We start from the raw sequence: 19069 nt of genomic DNA, 5'->3' as shown, positions 1-19069 counted from the left end.
CACTTCACATTAGAGGGCTTAGCATTCACTGATCTGCTGAGAGAAGAGAGCTAGAACAGGCAGCAGTCAATATTAATAATAAAGACACAGCCTCATGAGCTCTGTCTCTGCTTTCTCGTCGAAGGATATAACCGATAAGTGACGAAGCAGGGGCATTTTCGTGTGCATTAAGACAGATTATTCACTTATCATCATTTGGGAGCTTTTCTTTTCCTTAATTATTTTTTCAATCATCGTCAAGCAAACACAGTGTTTGGTGAATATCGCGGGGGTGAAATTATGGAGCTTTACTCGATGAAGAAACAAGACCCAATTTGTCAAAGTAAATTAAGGTTTAACAAAGTGCAAGCATTCCAACTGTCGCTCTCGCAAGAAAGATAATAGGGCTTCTGGCAGCAGGTGGGCCGATAGGAGAATGGGCCCAAACCGCCTGGCTAATAACGTAGAAATAAATTAACTGAATGTCTTCGCTCATCCTGGAGGACAATCGTGACTCAAAAGTAATTTTTAAAGCCCCAAACATTTTTACTGAGACTGTCTCAAGCAGGGTTTCTGTAGCAGTGGTTCGGAGATGATCGAGTACTCTGGAGTGAGTCCGATAAGAAAATTAAATTTCATGGCTGGCAGGGGACATCTGGTGGAAATTGTGATAGCAAAACCTGGCCTATCACGTCCTCCAGATGGAGCGCTAGAAGTCACCCCTCCATGGTTTCGAGCTAATTAGAAGTGCAGGCCTTTTGTGGGTAGGGTGGCAAGGTCAGTCATGAATTGTCGGGTGAAGATAATCAAATTCCAAAATCATTTCGCAATGTTTATTTACACACACGGGCGCCACATTTTATGGCCCCATTGCGGCAGGGGTGAGGCCGTAAAATGCGGTGAGCCGTTCAAAAGTCCATTGACTTCGGTGGGACCAGAAAACCCCGCCAGCGTAAAATGATCTTTTCGGGAGTACTTCATAAATCTGAATCATACACCAGTCTTCCGACCTTTCTTTTCAACTCTTTCTCTTTGACTCCTGATGACAGTGGCTTTTTTTTTATTCTTTCACGGGATGGGAGCATTGCTGGCAAGTCTAGCATTTATTGCCCATCCCCAGTTGCCCTTGAGAAGGTGGGGGTGAGCCGCCATCTTGAACCGCTGCAGTCCATGTGGTGTAGGTACACCCACAGTGCTGTTAGGGAGGGAGTTCCAGGACTTTGACCCAACGATGGTGAAGGAACGGCCGATATATTCCCAAGTCGGGATGGTGACTGGCTTTGAGGGGGAGCTTGCAGGTGGCAGTGTTCCCATGCATCTGCTGCCCTTGTCCTCCTGGGTGATAGAGACTGCCGGTTTGGAAGTTGCTGTAGAAGGGGCTTTGGTGAGTTTCTGCAGTGCCGCTTGTAGATGGTACACACTGCTGCCACTGTGTGTCGGTGGTGGAGGGAGTGAACGTTGAAGGCATTAGATGGGGTGACAATCAAGCAGACTGCTTAGATGGTGTTGAGCCTGAGCGTTGTTAGATCTGCAGCCATCTTGTCAAGTGGAGAGTTTTCCACCACACCCCTGACTTGTGCCTTGTAGATGGTGGACAGACTTTAGGGAGTCAAGAGCTGAGTTACGTGCCGCAGAATTCCCAGCCTCTGGCCTGTTCAATAGGTAGAACAAGATATCTGGTGCCTCACTCTGGCCCCCATTCTTCATATATGCACCATAAACACTGAATGTTGGCAGCAGAGCCAGGAGGAACTAACAGCAATCCTGTCCCTCGCCAGATGTCCACAAGTGCAACTTGTGTTTTTATATTTTTGCCTTGACTGAATTCAATTTCACAACCTGCCATGGTTTGAATTTATAAGATCTGGGTTACTGTGTTCCAGCAGCATAACCGATAAGGTACCACATACACAACATGAGTAAGTGTTTCAGCTTTGGGTGCTGAAAATTGTTTGAGTTTTGAGAAGTGCTTTTTTCCCCTCAAGTTTTATAATAAGACGTAGCAGAAGTAGGCCATTCGGCCCATTGAATCTGCTCCGCCATTCAGTAAGATCATGGCTGATCTGATAACCCTCAACTCCACTTTCCTGCCTTTTCCCCATAACCCTTGATTCCCTTACTGATTAAAAATCTGTCTAACTCAGCCTTGAATATAATTAACAACCCAGCCTCTACAGCCCTCTGCGGTAAAGAATTCCACAGATTCACTACCCTCTGAGAGATGAAATTCCTCCTCATTTCTGTCTTATATGGGCGCCCCCTTACTCTGAGATTCTGCCCTCTGGTCCTAGACTCTCCCACAAGGGGAAACAGCCTATCGGCATCTACCCCGTCAAGCTCCTTAAGAATCTTAGATTGTTCAATAAGGTCGCCTCTCATTCTTCTAAACTCCAGGCCCAACCTACTCAACCTCTCCTCATAAGAAAATCCCTCCATACCCGGGATCAGCCTAGTGAACCTTCTCTGGACTGCCTCCAATGCCAGTATATCTTTCCTTAGATAAGGGAACCAAAACTGTTCACAGTATTCTAGATGTGGTCTAACTAGTGCCTTGTATAGTTTTAGCAAGACTTCCTTATTTTTATTCTCCATTCCCTTTGAAATAAAGGCTATCATTCCATTTGCCTTCCCCAATACCTGCTGAACTTGTGTGTTAGCTTTTTGAGATTCATGCACGAGGACCCCCAAATCCCTCTGTGCTGCAGCTTTCTGCAGTCTCTCTCCACTTAAATAACATTCAGCTCCTCTATTCTTCCTGCCAAAGTGCATAACCTCACATTTTCCCACATTATATTCCATCTGCCAAGTTTTTTTCCCACTCACTTAACCTGTCTATATCCCTCTGCAGACTCTTTGTGTCATCCTCACCACTTGCCTTCCCACTTATTTTTGTGTCATCCACAAACTTGGTGATAGTACATTCACTTCCCTCATCCAAATCATTAATATATATTGTAAATTGTGGCCCCAGCACTGATCCCTGTGGCACTCCATTAGTTACAGGTTGCCATCCTGAAAATTCCCCCCTTATCCCAACTGTCTGTCTTCTAGTACTTAGCTAATCCTCTGTCCATGCTAATATACCACCCCCAACACCATGGGCTCTTATCTTTTTAAGTAGTCTTATGTGCGGTACCTTATTGAACGCCTTTTGGAAATCCAAATACATTACATCTACTGGTCCCCCTTTATCTATCCTGCTTGTTACCTCCTCAACGAATTCTAATACATTTGTCAGGCTTGATTTCCCCTTCATGAAGCCAGACTCATGTGCATATCGGCGAATGTAAAACCTGCTATGAACCAGCACAAACAGAGAGCATTTGAGAATGTTTTTGTTTGCATTAAAGAATATTCCTTGATACAAGTGTTAACCTGATGCTGTTTAGTAAATAAATAAATAAAGGTTATTGCACAAACTAGCAGCTCCCAGTATTGGGGGTAATGTAATAGCTTGGATTGAGGGTTGGCTAACACACAGAAGACAGAGTCGGGATTAATGGGTCTTTTTCAGGTTGGAAAGATGTAACTAGTGGAGTGCCATAAGGATCAGTCCTAGGGTAATAATAATAATAATAGTCTTGAGTTATCAAAAATGGCTAAACAGGTTAGGCCTTTATTCACTAGAGTTTAGAAGAATGAGGGGTGATCTTATTGAAATGTACAAGATTCTGAGGGGGCTTGACAGGGTAGACGTTGAGAAGATTTCCACTAATAGGGGAATCTCGAACTAGGGGACATAGTTACAGAACAAGGGGACACTCATTTAAAACTGAGATGTGAAGGATTTCTTCTCTCAGAGGGGTGAATGTCTGGAATTCTCTACCCCAGAGAGTTGTGGAGGCTAGATTACTGGAAGTATTTAAAGAGGAGGTAGATTGTTTATTGAAATATCGGAGAGTTGAGAGCTATGAGGAGCTGGCACGAATGAAGAGTTGAGGCCTGGGGCAGATCAGCCATGATCTTATTGAATGGCGGGGCAGGCTTGAGGGGCCGAATGGCCTACTCCTGCTCCGATTTCTTATGTTCTTATTAATATAGCTGAAATTAGATTTATCACAAAATATAAGCATATTTAGTCAGTGTCCAGTCCAGCATCTGTGATGAAGCTAATTTTAAAAACTGAAAATGACTTTTTAAGAAATATGCAGAAGGATTTACCAGTTTCATTGCTGTACATTTGTTCGTTCCTTTGCATTTTTTGTGAAACCTCATCCACAGACGGGATGAGGTCTCAACCATTGATTTAAAAAAATAAAAAATTTTAAACCTAATTTTTAACAAGAGTCACATGAACGGGGACATGTTTTCCTTAGTTTTCCAGTTTTAATTTCTCGTGTCAAAAATCCTCAGCTCCCTGAGGCAGCTCTGTGCCTTCAGGGAGCCTTCTGTAAGCTCACCCCTGCACATGCGCTGACTTCTGTGCTCGCCCTCCCCTTTCCCCCTCCCCCCCTCCCCTCTCCCCCCCCTCCCCTCCCCTCCCCTCCCCCCTCCCCTCCCCTCCCCTCCCCCCTCCCCTCCCCTTCCCTCCCCCCTCCCCTCCCCTCCCCTCCCCTCCCCTCCCCTCCCCTCCCCTGCCTCCCCTGCCCCCTCCCCTTCCCTTCCTCCCTTCCCCCTCCCTCCCTCCTTCCCTCCCTCCCCTCCCTCCCTCCCCTTCCCCCTCCCTCCCTCCCTCCCCTCCCTCCATCCCATTCCCCCCTCCCTCCCTCCCTCCCCCTCCTCTCTCCACTCTCCCCCTCTCCCCCCATCCAGGCAGCGCCGAGCGTTTCAGCGCACGATTCACGCTGGCTGACCGTTAATTGGCCAGCCAGCGCGAAACCGCGGTCAGGGCCCAATCGCGGGCGGCGGTCAGTTTCGTGGCCATTCCCGGGCACGCCCGCTGTGCCCGCCAGACGAGGTAAAAACCCCACCCTGTGTGCTCAAGTCCTGGAGTGAGAAATGAACACACAACCTTCTAATTCTGAGGCCACAGTGCAACCAAATCAGCCAAGCTGAAATGAGTAGGAACTGACTAGGAACACAAACCCTAGCTGGTTTTTCCCTTGGTCTCTACAGCCTGACTGCTGCCTGTCTTAGATCAACTAATTACACATAGGTTATCAATTAAACTCAATGGGCAGACTTTTGCCGTCGGCGAGCAGAGGGCGGGGCCCGCTCGCCGACACGTAAAATGACGCGGGATGACATCAGGCGGAACTCCCGATGTCATCCCGCCCCATTTAAATTTTCAGGAAGTCGGGGGCGCAGCCAAATCAGCTGCGGGCCCGTCGACCAGTCAATGGCGGGCAGGCCAGGAGCCCCGGCGGCAACTAGAGAAAACATGAAACCTCATCCAGCGGCGGGATAAGGTTTCATGCAGGGTTGCAAAAATGTTAATAAAGTTATAATGTAAATTAGGAACATGTCCCATCTCATATTGTCACATGAGAGGGACATGTTAGGGAATTTTTTTTTCTATTTTTAAAACTGTCACCGATCTCCCTGAGGCGGCACTTAGCCTCGGGGAGATGTGTGCTCTTTCGTGCGCATAGCGCTTCCCGCCGGACGTCACGCTGGGCGGGCCTGAATTGGCCCGCCCACGTAAAATGGCAGCATTGCCCGCTTCTCCGGCGGGTATCGGCTCCCCGCCCGCCAGAGATTGGGTCGGGCCCGCCCGGCCGACAGGCAGAAAATTCTGCCCAGTGTGTTTGGCTCAGTACCACACAAGGTGCTGCACTTAAGCTTTGTGCCACTAGAGGTATTCCAAACTGTTTACCCCGTTAACTTAGTTCTAGACTGTTTACCTTTTTATCTACTTCATTATCAGACATTTCATGCCCTCTGTCAGTCTCTCTCTTTTCTACCTCTTTTGCTAATCATATCTGATTGCACTTGGTCTTTCCATCTCTCTCATTCATGCTATCTATCTGATCTCTTTATTTTTCTCTCTTTCTCTCTCTCTCTTACACCATCTGCCTGTCTTCCTGTGTATGTCAAACCCCTTGCGAAAATTATTGTTTAGCGCAAGAATTGAGATAGAAAGATCTGTAAGCTGGGTTTTATTAAGTTTGCTCCTATTAGCCATTGCAACACTACTTGCATTGCCTCCTGTTTGGCTCTAACCTGTGGGGTGTTGCCCCTTCCCTTTTATTTTGCAGATAAGGAATTCTTTTTTCTTGACCATTTTACCAAGCTGTACAAGGTGGCACCTAGTGGGTGGAAGGACCAGCCCAAAAAGAAACCGGCAATTGTCAACTTCACGCTGTTCCTGAGAATAAAGTTCTTCGTTGAGAACTTCAGTTTAATTCAGTAAGTGACAGCTCGAACTTTCGTTCGTCAGTGGCTACAAAATGGCTGCCTCTCCTTCCTCCCCGCTGGCAATTTGTCACTCACTGGTCAGGATATCTAGGATACAGAATGCATTTCATTCCATACCGAGGATGTTCTTCACCTTCTAGGCTCACTAGATTGATTCCAGAGATGTGGGGCTTGTCTTATGAGGAGAGATTGAGCAGTTTAGGCCTATACTCACTAGAGTTTAGAAGGATGAGAGGAGATCTAATTGAGATATATTAAATGCTAAAGGGGATAGACAAAGTAGACGTGGAGTGGATGTTTCCCCATCTGGGGCATTCTAGAACGAGAGGCCATAGTTTTAGGCTAAGGGGTGGTAGATTTAAATCAGAGATGAGGAGGAATTACTTTTCTCAAAGGGTCGTGAATCTGTGGAATTCACTACCTCAGAGTGCAGTGGATGCCGGGACGCTGAATAAATTTAAGGAGGAGATAGGCAGATTTTAAATTAGTAACGGGTTGAAAGGTTATAGGGAGAGGGCGTGAAATTGGAGTTGAGGCCGAAATGAGATCAGCCATGATGGTAATGAATGGCGGGGCAGGCTCGAGGGGCTGAATTGCCTACTCCTGCTCCTAGTTCTTATGTTCTTGACCCACAAAGCTCGACCATTCCATGGACCACAAATGTCAGGGGTGATCTTGTACGTTTGCGCTATGAGTAACATCCCCGTGGCCTTGATGTTTTGTCTATTTTAACCTAAGCATCCAAGTTTCTAAAAGTCATGGCTGAGGGAAAAGAGCGTTGTGCCTGGCTGGGATTTTGTAAATTGATCACGTTTGACTTAAAGCAGAAGCCCCCAGAAGATGAAACAGTGTTAAAGTTTCTGCCTGATTCTCTAGGGTAAGCCTTAAACCTCCAGGGGATTCCTGCAGGTTGTCACCTGCATTTGAACCTCTGAACAGATGCTCTCCATAGAGATTTATCCCGGCAGTGCACGCGTTCCTTGGGGAGAGGACTATTGATGACATAATTAAATTAGAGAATCGAAACTTAAATCTTTCAAAGCTTAAGCAGTTGATGATGCTATTCAACTATCTCCAAACCAAAATTAGATCACACTCCTGAAATCACTCCCTTGTGCCTGCAATTGGTATTATATACTGATTTGATTTCACAGTTGGGAGATGGGGTTGTACAGTTGGAACAGTTTTTATGCTTATTCTGTGTGATCTATTGATGCACAATCACGTTCACACATACTTAAGGGGAAGGTGGTTTAAATGTATCAGTGAGAAAGGAATAGAAGGCTGTGCTGATAGTGTTAGATGGAGAGGTGGGTGGGGGGAAGCTTATGGGGCACATAAACCTCAGGTGTGAAATGGGAAGTTTGCTCCTCTTGGCCCACAAGCAGTGCTGGAGAGGCACTTACCTTTTGGATCCAGCTCTTCTAGCCTCACTTGCAGAGAGAATGTTTCCTTTTGTGCGGAGGTGCTTAACAAGAGGCCATTAATATAAGATAGTCACTAAGAAATCCAATAGGGAATTCAGAAGAAACTCCTTTACTCAAAGAGTGGTGGGAATGTGGAATGCGCGACCACAGGGAGCGGTTGAAACAAACAGTACAGATGCACTTGAGGGGAAGCTAGACAAGCATATGAGGGAGTAGAGATTAGAGGGTTACGATGGTAAATTTAGATGAGGAAAGATGGGAGGAGGCTCGAGTGGAGCATAAACACCGGCATGGACAGGTTGGGCTGAATGGCCTGTTTCTGTGCCGTATATGCTATGTAATCCGATGTAAAATTTTAACTATTGGGTTTCTTGAGCCCAAGGAAATGTGGCCCAAAGTCTTTGAAAGTAAAACTGGGGTTAAAGTTGGAGATGTCTCCTATAAATACTTAAATGATGGGCCTGCTTCTGGACAGAAGGCTAGTAGCTCACCTCACCCCCCCCTCCACCCACCCCCAGCACCTCTGTTAAAACCAGAAGTGGATGTTTTGGAGATGGAGTGGGTTCCCACTTCTCAATTTTTGAACCCCCATACACCAGCCACTCTATCTCATCAGCTCTGGGGTGTTAAAATTACCTCCGATTTACATGCAGACAGTTGATCACAGATTCTGCGTTAAGTGTATTGATGCTATTGACTTGTGTGGAAGAAAAATAGCCCTTAATGCACTGGATGTTCAAACTGCAGCCCACGGGTTACTATGGCTTGTGATCCTTGATGATCCAATACTGGAAGGTCGATTTGCATTTAAGATTTTTATTTACAGCTTTCATCCTGTTTGAATCATGTGTATCCAGAGATTTGGAAAGGCATGTGCTCAGAGCGATATTGCCTCATTGGAAAAATCCTAAACCAGGCTTCCGAAATCTTGCATCTTGACTTTCATGGGAGCATGAATTTAAGATTTACATATTTCCCCCACCCAGCACATTGCTGAGGCTTTATGGTATACACTCACTATTGAAATCTAGGGAGATAAAGTTTAGATGCCCTGCTTTAAGCTCTTGATCAGTAACAGTGTATTGCCCATTCCTGGCTTATGAGCCTTATAAAGACAGAGAAGGAGGCCATTCGACCCATTGAGTCCATGCCGGCTTTCTGTAGAGTGATCCAATCAGCCCCATTCCCCCACCCTATCCCCTTAGCCTGGCAAGTTTATTTCCCACATGTGCCTCTCCGATTTCCTTTTGAAATCTTCGATTGTCTCCACTACCACCCGCCCCTTAGGCAGCGAGTTCCAGGTCATTAGCACTCATTGTGTAAGAAAAGTTCCTCCTCACATCCCCCATCAATCTTTTGCCCTAAACGTTAAATCTGTGTCTCCTAGTCATTGTATCAGCTAATGGGAACAGTTTTTCTTTGTCTACCTTATCAAAACCTGTCATAATCCTGTACACTTCTATCAAATTACCCCTCAACCTCCTTTGCTCCAAGGAGAACAACCTCAGCTTCTCCAACCTAATCTTGTAACTAAAATCCCTCATCCCTGGATCAATGCCCACGAATCTTGGTATATATTACACCCTTCCCTAGTCACAGGGCCCGCAGTTTGAAAAGTAACAAGGTAATACGTTCCTTTCCAATAAACAATAGAAAATACTGTAAATAGTTGGTACTCAGTGACATTCTGGAGTCGCCTACAACATTATTTGGATGAAATGTAAATGTGCACTTGGCGAGAATAGATAGGAGTAATTCTAGTTCCAAAGCAACGTGGGAATAATAAGGATGTGTTCTCAGAATCCCGAGATCTCTAACCTGATCTGTTGCACAACTGCCAAGAGAATGTGATGCTGAAAAGCTATTGCCTGGAGACTTTTTGCCAGCTCAACTGCATCTGACAGGCCCTGTGAGTTTGACTCTTTGCTGCTTTCCGTTAATTTCTAAAACAAGAAGTTCTCTTAAACTTGTCCACTCAATGGAAACCTGTTATTAGACAGGTCAAACTGATCGAAATGTCACCTGGGTTTGGAATCTCAGGTTGTCCCTTTTAAGCTGGCTTTTCACTATACCTGACAGCATTGCAAAACAGATGCAAAGTCCAGTGTTGGGAAGATACGACTCCCTCAAATGCTGTAAAGGAAGAACTGCAATCATATAGCATCTCACACATCCACAACGCATTCACACGGTGGGAGTAGTTTATAGGCCCCCTCAACAGTAGTTATACTGTCGGGCAGAGCAGTAGGCAAGAAATTATTGGAGCTGGTAACAAAGAAAATGTAATAATTGTGGGGGACTTTAATCTTCATATAGACTGAGGCAATTAAATTGGCAAGAATGGTCTAGAAGATGAGTTTGTAGAACATTTTTGTGATAGTTTCTTGGAGCAGTACATAGTGGAACCAGCTAAGGATAAAGCTACCATAGATCTAGTATTATCTAATGAAGCAGGGTTAGTTAGTAATGTCATGGTAAAAGGTCTACTGGGAAATAGCGACCATAATACCATTCAGTTTCATGTTAAGTTTAAAGTGATGTATTCCAATCGCAAACAAGGATATTAAACTTAAACAAAGCCAATGACATAGAGATGAGGGGAGAATTGGCAAAGGTTAATTGGGCAAATAGACAAAAGGTATGGTGGTAAATGATGAGAGGGAAACATTTAAAGAAACAATTCAAAATGTTCAACAAAAATACATTCCACTGAAGAAAAATAACTCAGCAAGACAGACACATCCATAGGTTACTCCGGAAGTTAAGGGTAGTATTGGATTGAAAGAAGGAGGCTTATAATGTTGCAAAAAACAGGAGCAAGTCTAAGGATTGGGAATTTTTTAGAAACCAGCAAAGGGCAACTAAAAAGTTGATAAAAAGGGGAAAAAAATAGAATATGAGAGTAAACTAGCCAGAAATATAAAAACAGATTGTAAGAGCTTTTATAAGATATAAAAAGGAAGAGAGTAGCTAAAGTAAATGTTGGTCCCTTAGAAGCAGAGGCAGGAGAAATTATCATGGGGAATGAGGAAATGGCGGAGGCATTGAACAAATATTTTGTGTCTGTCTTCACAGTAGAAGACACAAGCTCCATACCAGAAATAGACAATAACATAGGGGCTAAAAAGAGTGTGCAAATTAGGGAAATTAATATCAGCAGAGAAAAAGTATTGGAGAAACTTAATGGACTAAAATCTGACAAATCCCTGGGGCCTGATGGCCTACACCCCAGGGTTCTAAAAGAGATAGCTGCAGAGATAGTGGATGTGCTGGCTATGATTTTCCAAAATTCCTTAGATTTGGGAATGGTCCCAATAGATTGGAAGATGGCAAAGGTTACATTGCTTTTCAAGAAAGAAGGGAGAGAGAAAACAGTGAACTATAGACCAGTTAGTCTAACATCAGTTGTTGGGAAAATGCTTGAACCTTTTATTTAGGAAGCCTTAACAGTACACTTAGTAAAGGAATAGCATGATTAGAACCAGTCAACATGGCTTTACTAAAGAAAAACTCTGTTTGACAAGTTTATTAGAGATTTTTGAGGATGTAACTAGTAGGGTAGATAAAGGGGAACCAGTAGATGCAGTGTACCTGGATTTCCAAAAGGAATTTGATAAGGTGTTGCATAAAAGGTTAATAGGTAACATAAGGGCACATGGAGTTGGGGGTAATATATTAGCATGGATAGAGGATTGGTTAACGGAGAACTTTTTCAAGTTGGCAGGTAGTGAATAGTGGAGTCCCACAGGATCAGTGTAGGGGTGTCAGCTGTCTACAATCTATATTAATGACTTATGTGAAGAGACAGAGAGTGATGTATCAAAGTTTGCTGATGATGCCAAGCTAGTTGGAAAGGTAAGCTGTGGGGATGACACAGAGAGACTGCAAAGAGATATAGACAGGTTAGCTGAATGGGCAACAAGATGGCAGATGGAGTATAATATAGGGAAGTGTGGAGTTAATCACTGTGGTCATAAGGATAAAAAAGCAGAATATTTTTTAAAAGGCGAGAAACTTGTAAGCATTGATGTTCAAAGAGACTTTGGTATGCTTGATCAAGATGCACTGCAGCAACTCACCAAGGCTTCTTCGACAGCCCCTTACAAACCCACGGCCTCTACCACCAATAAGGGCAACAGATGTATGGGAACACCACCACCTGTAAGTTCCCCTCCATCCTGACTTAGAAATATATTGCCGTTCCTTCACTGTCGATGGGCCAAAATCCTGGAACCGTGGGTGTACCTACACCACATGGACTGCAGTGGTTGAAGAAGGCGGCTCACCACCACCTTCTGGAGAGTAATTAGAATGGACAATAAAAATGCTGGCCTAGACAGCAACACCCACGTCCCGTGAAAGAATGAAAAAAAAAGGAATGCAGAAAGTTAGCATGCAAGTACAACAAGCAATTAGGAAGGCAAACGGCCTTTATTGCAAGGGGATTGAAGTACACGAATAAAGAGGTCTTGCTACAGTTGGACAGGATTTTGGTGAGACTACTTGTGGAATACTGTGCGCAGTTCTGGTCTCCAGATTTAACAAAGGATATACTCGCATTGGAGGCGGTACAGCGATGGTTCACTAAATTGGTCTCTGGGATGAGGGGGTTGTCCTATGATGAGAAGCTGAGTAAACTGTGCTTATATTCTCTGGAGTTTAGAAGAATGAGAGGGGATCTCATTGAAATGTAAAAGATTCTGAAGGGGCTTGATAGGGCGGACGCTGAGAGATTGTTTCCGCTGGTCGGGGAATCTAAAACACAAAGACACGGTCTCAGGATAAGGGGCCGACCATTTAGGACTGAGATGAGGAGAAATTACTTCACTCAAAGGGTTGTGAATCTTTGGAATTCTCTGCCCCAGAGGGCCGTGGATGCTTTACCGCTGAATACATTTAAGGCTGGGATAGGTAGAATTTTAGCCTCTCCGGGAATTAAGGGATATGGGGAACGTGCAGGAAAATGGATTTGAAGCCCAAGATCAGCCATGACCTTATTGAATGACAGAGCAGGCTTGATGGGCCATGTGGTCTACTCCTGCTCCTATTTTTTAGGTTCATGTGTTCTTATTCAAAAGTGCTACACTGCCAATGAATTGCTTTTAAGTGACTAAATACTGTCAGATTGTTTGACTGGTCTTGGATGACTTATACTTTTCTCCAGCTAAACATTAGGGAGACTAAAGCCATTGTCTTCAACCTCTGGCACAAACTCAATGCCCTCATGACCAACTCCATCCCTTTCTTTAACTACAGTCTCAGGCTGCGCCAAACTGTTTGTAACCTTGGCATTCTGTTCAACCCTGACCTGGGTTTTGGACCCAATACCCTCTCAGACACAAGGCCCACCTACTTTCAGCTCTGTTACACTGCCTGTATCTGCCATGCTTCACTCTGTCTGCCATTGAAATCTTCATTCATAGCTGAGCTCGGCTGATCTACAATAGCTCCCGGTCTAGCACCATCTCAATTTTAAAACTCTTATTGTTGAAATCCCTCCATCGCCTTGCCCTCTTCCTTATTTCTGTAAAACCTACCTCTTAAACCCTACCTTTGACACCCTTCATTACACCTCCTAATTTGCTTCGTTTATCCTTCAACCCACATCGTGAAAAAGCAGAAAAAGCTGTTTGTGGGAGCTTGCTGTGCACAAATCGGCTGCTGCATTTCCTGCACTTCAACGTTGACTAAAAGTCAAAAGGGCATAATTGGCTGTAAAGTGCTCGAGGATGTCCTGAAGCGCTAGATAAATTCAGCTCCTTTCCTTAAAACGCTCTACAGTGCGATGGTCAATTTCTTTTTACATTACTGCTCTTCCAAAAGTGCAAATGGTTTTTCTCTTCTGAAATGCAGTTATTGTTGTTTTATTGGTAAACAAGGCATGGCGCGATCCCACCAATAGCGCCCGGGTATGAATGATCACTCACGCCCCTTTAGTCAGGGGATAAATTTTGGCCAGAACAGTGGGGGGAATTCCACTGCTCTTCTTAAAACAAAGATTTGGGTTCTTCTACATTCACCTGAACAGCCAGGACTCATCCGAGAGATAACTGAGAACCGCATTCCCATTCAGCCCCAGCACAGCTTGATGCTTAATTGTGCTGTTCTTTTTGGTCGTTCTTAATTGGCTGTTCTTTTTTATTGATTAGTCGGTGCTGAGGGGACAGTCAGGCCTTGCGAGTCGATTGTCATAAAAGGCATTCTGCTGGAAGGCTGGAGTTTCAAAGGTGGTTTTAAAATCAAGTAACTTTACAAATAAACGGATTTTGGGCCAGTTGTGGGTAAGTGGCCAAGAAAGCGCAAACCCTTCTGCTCTGCCCCTGGTTGGAGGCAGCCACACCAGCTAAAAGCTAGTGCAGTGAAGTCTGCTAAGATAGTGTTGGCAGTGCTGCACCTGAGGCAACGTTTGGTTGCTTTGTAATGTCTAATGGTTCCCATAGAACAAGCTCTAATACAATTACATGGGGGGCGACATTGCACTTATCCACTTAAATTACTCTTCAACAGGTAGACCAAAGTTGACGAATGTTCCCCGGGGTAGCAGGTGAAGTCCTATGTATCCCAGCACTCCAGAGGGTTCATAAAACCAGCCAGGGCTCCTGCTCATGGTCACTATCCAGTGATCTATATCAGTGGGCAGTGGTTGAGAGGATATCAAGCTTGAACCAAATGAGGACAATAGGGGTAAATCATTTGCGTAAATCCTCTAGAGGGTTAGCTAAAGCTGTAATGTGGCACAATGGAGCCCCTTGACATGCTGCAGCTGAATTTGGATGGCACGTATAGAATTAGATACCTGCAGCTACATAAATACCTGTACCACATCCAGGCTGGTTCTAGGCAACTGGAATCCCCAAATATGTAAACCAGAAAGAAATTGAACTTGGATTTATATAGTGCCTTTCTCAACCCCAGGACATCCCACAGTGCTTCACAGCCGATGAAGAACTTTATTTTGGGTTGGGTGCTGTAGTATAAGGGTCTGGCACATATAGAGTTAATGTGGGACTGTATACAGGACTGCCCACATAGTGATGTAAGAGAGCACATGACCCTCACCCAGGGTCAGTTGAGGTTTGGACAGAGCCGTGTGTACCAGCAAGCACGGGGACAGCTCCTAGCTCATACCCTTTATTATATATTTGTAAATAATTTTAAGAGTCAATGAAGACTTACAGTTAACTTATGTATGACTACAAAGACTTCTTCAGGCCCACTGAACTGTACCCAACACACTATAACAGGTGTCACTGTTGTAGACAATTTTCCCACAGCAACATCAATAAGATAAATGACAAGATAACCTGTTTTGATGACTTTGGGCGAGGGATAGATATTAGCCATCTGACTGGGGAGAACTCCCCTGCTTTTCTTCAAAGTGATGCCATAGGATCTTTTACATCCACCCCTGGGGGCAGACCAGGCCACATTATAGTGTCCCACCTGAAAGACAGCAGCTTTAACAGTGTAGCAGTCACTCAGTACTGCACTGAAGCGTCAGTCTGAACTTGGTGCTTAAATCCTCTGGAGTGGGATTTGAACTCACAGCCTTCTGACTCAGTATCAAGAGAGCTACCAGCTGAGCCATCATTGGCACCTATATAGGTGTCAATAAAATAAAAGCTACCCAAATACAAACTCGTCTGCTTGAAAGGCCCTCAATGTGTAAACAATACCAGGATTTTATTGCCATACGTTTGCCTTTTAGACACAGCGTCACCCGACATCAATATTATCTGCAACTGAGGAAAGACATCCTTGAAGAGCGATTGTACTGCAGCGATGAGACAGCTCTGCTGCTCGCCTCCCTGGCTCTCCAGGCAGAGTACGGAGATTACATTTCTGAGGTGAGTGTGTGGCGAGCAAACTAACAATAGCAATCACTTTTAATCTGTGCTATGAACTCCTGAATTCAAATGCGTCATGGCAGACACTTGATGTGAAGAGAAAAAACTGACAAAACCAGAAGTCCTACTGTTGGCATTTTGGCAGGTCTATTTTAGATGCTCTTTGCTCTACACCCTCTCACTTCCCCCAAGTAACATTCTCCTGGTTGCTTTTGCTGCAGATTAATAAAAGGGAAGGGTACAGTCCAAACATGGCAACAACCTACAGCAAATGAAGCCGTAAACATAGGCAGTGGCATATCAAGAAGCAGGTCTGCTACAAGCCACACATGAAGGGGAGGCATGGTACAGATGGTCCCAGGCCCTTTATAAAAGCCCCACAGCCAATTCACCAGCTTGAACACCCCCCACGAGTGTATTGCAGCCAAAGTGTGTACTGTCCACAGCATGCCTTGCAGCAACTTGTCAAGGCTTCTTTGACAGCATAACCCAAACCAGCAACTTCAACCACCTGCAAGGACAAGGGCAGAAAGTGCATGGGATCACCTCCACGTTCCTCTCCAAATCACACTGACTTAGACAAATATCACCATCCCTTTATTGTCGCTGGGTCAAAATCATGGAACTCTCTACCTAACCACATGAGCTGCAGCAATCAAGACCCACCCCCCACCTCCTCAAGGGCAATTAGGGATGGCCAATAAATGCCAGCCTTGCCAGCACCTCTCACATCCTGAGAGATTAAACATACTGGGGTGGTATTCTCTTGAATTTAGAAAGTTAAGGGGTGATTATGATGAATGTTTCAAAGATATTAAGGGACACAGATAAGGTGGATTAGGGGAAACTATTTATGCTGGTTGGGGAAAAGGCAATGATATGGAGTTAGAATTCCCCTCTTAATAGCACTGTGGGTGCACCTACACCACATGGACAACAGTGATTCAAGAAGGCAGCTCACCACCACCTTCTCAAGGGCAACTAGGGATGGACAATCAATGATGGCCTAGCCAGCGATGCTCACATCCTGTGAACAAATTTTTAAAAAAGGGTTAATTTGCAGATCAGCCACAATCTCATTGAATGGCAGAACAGGCTCGAGGGGCTAAATGGTCTCCTCCAGTCCCCACTTTCCTATAATAATTTAAGAGTGTGGTGCAAAACTGCTATCCTTCTATCCATCGACATAGAGATGATAAAAGAGACAGATCTATAGTATTATTTCAGCACTTCATGCCACAGAGTGATACACATACACTTGTAACAGCAAGACAAATGGCTTACTACTTTAGGAATCTTTTATTTTGCCTTTGTATTACCTCACATGCATATGCATGAGCATCATTAAAAGTCATCTTGGTGAGATAACTTTTCCTTCCCAATTCCTTTGTTATCCAAGGGTGATAACCTCTTCTTTTCTTGCTGTTCTTCTGGAACTCAGAGCATTATTATTAATTATTAAAGCGTAAAACTCCTCTCCTTGTGCTACCATTCAGGACTACCAGTCCGTGCCATTAGAAATAAAGCGCTGTTGTATTTTTAAGCCTAATACCAGTAATAAAAGTTCGTGGGAAGAAAAGACCTATGTGAATCTTGATTGTCCTATTTGTTTTCTACTTAAACTTGGCTTAGTTCAGTACCATTACTCTCAGGCACATAGAAACCATTAGAGAATTACAGCCAAAGCATTTACCGTGTAATATTACTAATTTTTTTTCCAGGACAGTTTGGATTAACTAATGCCCTCAACTTCCACCAGTTTTCTTAATGCTGCCTAGTCATATGTTCTTCAAGTTTCCACTTGAATTGCACTCAGCATGGATTCACTATTTTACATCACTTCAATTGGCTTTGCAAAATTCCTTATTGGATCAAATGATCAAATAAAGCGTTCTGAAAATGACAACTGGCCCAATATCCCTGATTTAAGTTGGGTACAATTCCTCTCAGACTTCGCTATAGAGTCCATTTTATGAGCTTGTGTCTAGACAATAATTAGGACCTGATTTCAACCTATACAAAGCTCGTTAGCAAGCAGAGTTAATCGAGCCCTAAGGCCAGAATTTTTCAGCTCCCCCGCGGTGGGTTTCCCTGTGGCGGGGCTGGTGAGCCATTGAAACCTCCGTTCACATCTGCAGGATCGGAAGATCCTGCCAGCTGGAAAATTCCAGCCTAAGTGTCAGCGGGTTGTGTGCTCACAGTGTGTATCACAGTCTGATTTTTATTGTCCCTCACAGATTTACACTTTATTCAGGGCTATCTATCACCGACTCGCAGAATTTTAACAGCACAGAAGGAGGCCACTCGGCCCATCGTGTCTGCACCGGCTCTCCAAATGAGCATTATGACCTAGTGCCATTGCCCTGCCTTTTCCTTGTACCCCTGCACATTGTTTCTATTCACATAATCATCCAACGCCCTCTTGAATGCCTCGATTGAACCTGCCTCCACCACACTTCCAGGCAGTGCATTCCAGACCCAAACCACTGGTTGTGTGAAAAGGTTTTTTCTCAAGTCACATTTGCTTCTTTTGCAAATCACTTTAAATCTGTGGCCTCTCCTTCTTGGTCCTTTTATGAGTGGGAACAGTTTCTACCTATCTATTCTGTCCAGCCCCCTCATGATTTTGAACATCTCCATCAAATCTCCTCTTAGCCTTCTCCTCTCCAAGGAGAACAGTCCCAACCTCTCCAATCTATCTTCATAGATGAAGTTTCTCATCCCTGGAACCACTCTTGTAAACCTCTTCTGCACTCTCTCCAATGTGTTCCTATAATATGGTGCCCAGAACAGTACACAATTCTCCAGCTGAAGCCTAACGAGTGTCTTATATAAATTCAGCATAACCTCCTTGCTCTTGTACTCTATGATCCTATTAATAAAGCCCAGGTTATTATATGTTTTATTAACTGTTCTCTCTACCTGTCCTGCCACCTTCAATGATCTGTGCACATATACACCCAGGTCTTTCTGCTCCTGCACCCCCTTCAAAATTTCACCCTTTATTTTATATTGTCTGTCCTAGTTCTTCCTATCAAAATGCATCACCTCACACTTTTCCACATTGAACTTCATCTGCCACCTATCTGCCCACTCCATCAACTAGTCTATGTGCTTTTGAAGTTCTACACTGTCGTCCTTGCAGTTTACAATGCTTCCAAGTTTCATATCATCCACAAGCTTTGAAATTGTCCCCTGCACACCAAGACCCAGATCATTAATATATATCAGAAAAAGCAAGTGTCCCAATATCGACCCCTGGGGAACTCCGCTACAAATCTTCCTCCAGCCTGAAAAATATCCATTGACCATTAACTCTCAGCTTCCTATTTTTCAGCCAATTTTGTATCCACGTTGCTACTGTCCCTTTTATTCCGTGAGCAATAACTTTTCTCACAAGTCTGTTGTGTGGCACTGTATCAAATGCCTTTGGAAGGTCCATGTACACCACATCAACAGCATTACCCTCATCGACCTTTTCTGTTACCTCTTCAAAAAAAACCCAGCGAGTTAGTTAAA

The 19069-nt window shown here is 44.3% G+C and overlaps 2 protein-coding genes across 5 annotated transcripts in view; one reads left to right on the top strand and one right to left on the bottom strand.

Annotated features, from left to right (window-relative positions):
• The window catches only part of ptpn20 (protein tyrosine phosphatase non-receptor type 20), a 336983-nt gene that overhangs the window by 121729 nt on the left and 196185 nt on the right, over positions 1–19069 (top strand). For all 4 annotated transcript variants that reach the window (XM_078530719.1, XM_078530716.1, XM_078530715.1 and 1 more), the window contains 2 exons: positions 6117–6267; positions 15412–15550. In XM_078530719.1, coding sequence (XP_078386845.1) covers positions 6117–6267; positions 15412–15550 — 290 coding nt within the window. The remainder of the gene's footprint in view (positions 1–6116; positions 6268–15411; positions 15551–19069) is intronic.
• Positions 1–19069, bottom strand: part of mapk8a (mitogen-activated protein kinase 8a) — a 485513-nt gene that overhangs the window by 270261 nt on the left and 196183 nt on the right. The gene's annotated exons all lie outside the window — the stretch shown is intronic.

The sequence above is a fragment of the Cetorhinus maximus genome, chromosome 27 (genome assembly GCF_964194155.1).
Source record: "Cetorhinus maximus chromosome 27, sCetMax3.hap1.1, whole genome shotgun sequence".
In the NCBI taxonomy this organism is placed as follows: domain Eukaryota; kingdom Metazoa; phylum Chordata; class Chondrichthyes; order Lamniformes; family Cetorhinidae; genus Cetorhinus; species Cetorhinus maximus.
Note: the sequence above shows the minus strand (reverse complement) of the source record. Positions and strands in the feature narration are given on the sequence as shown.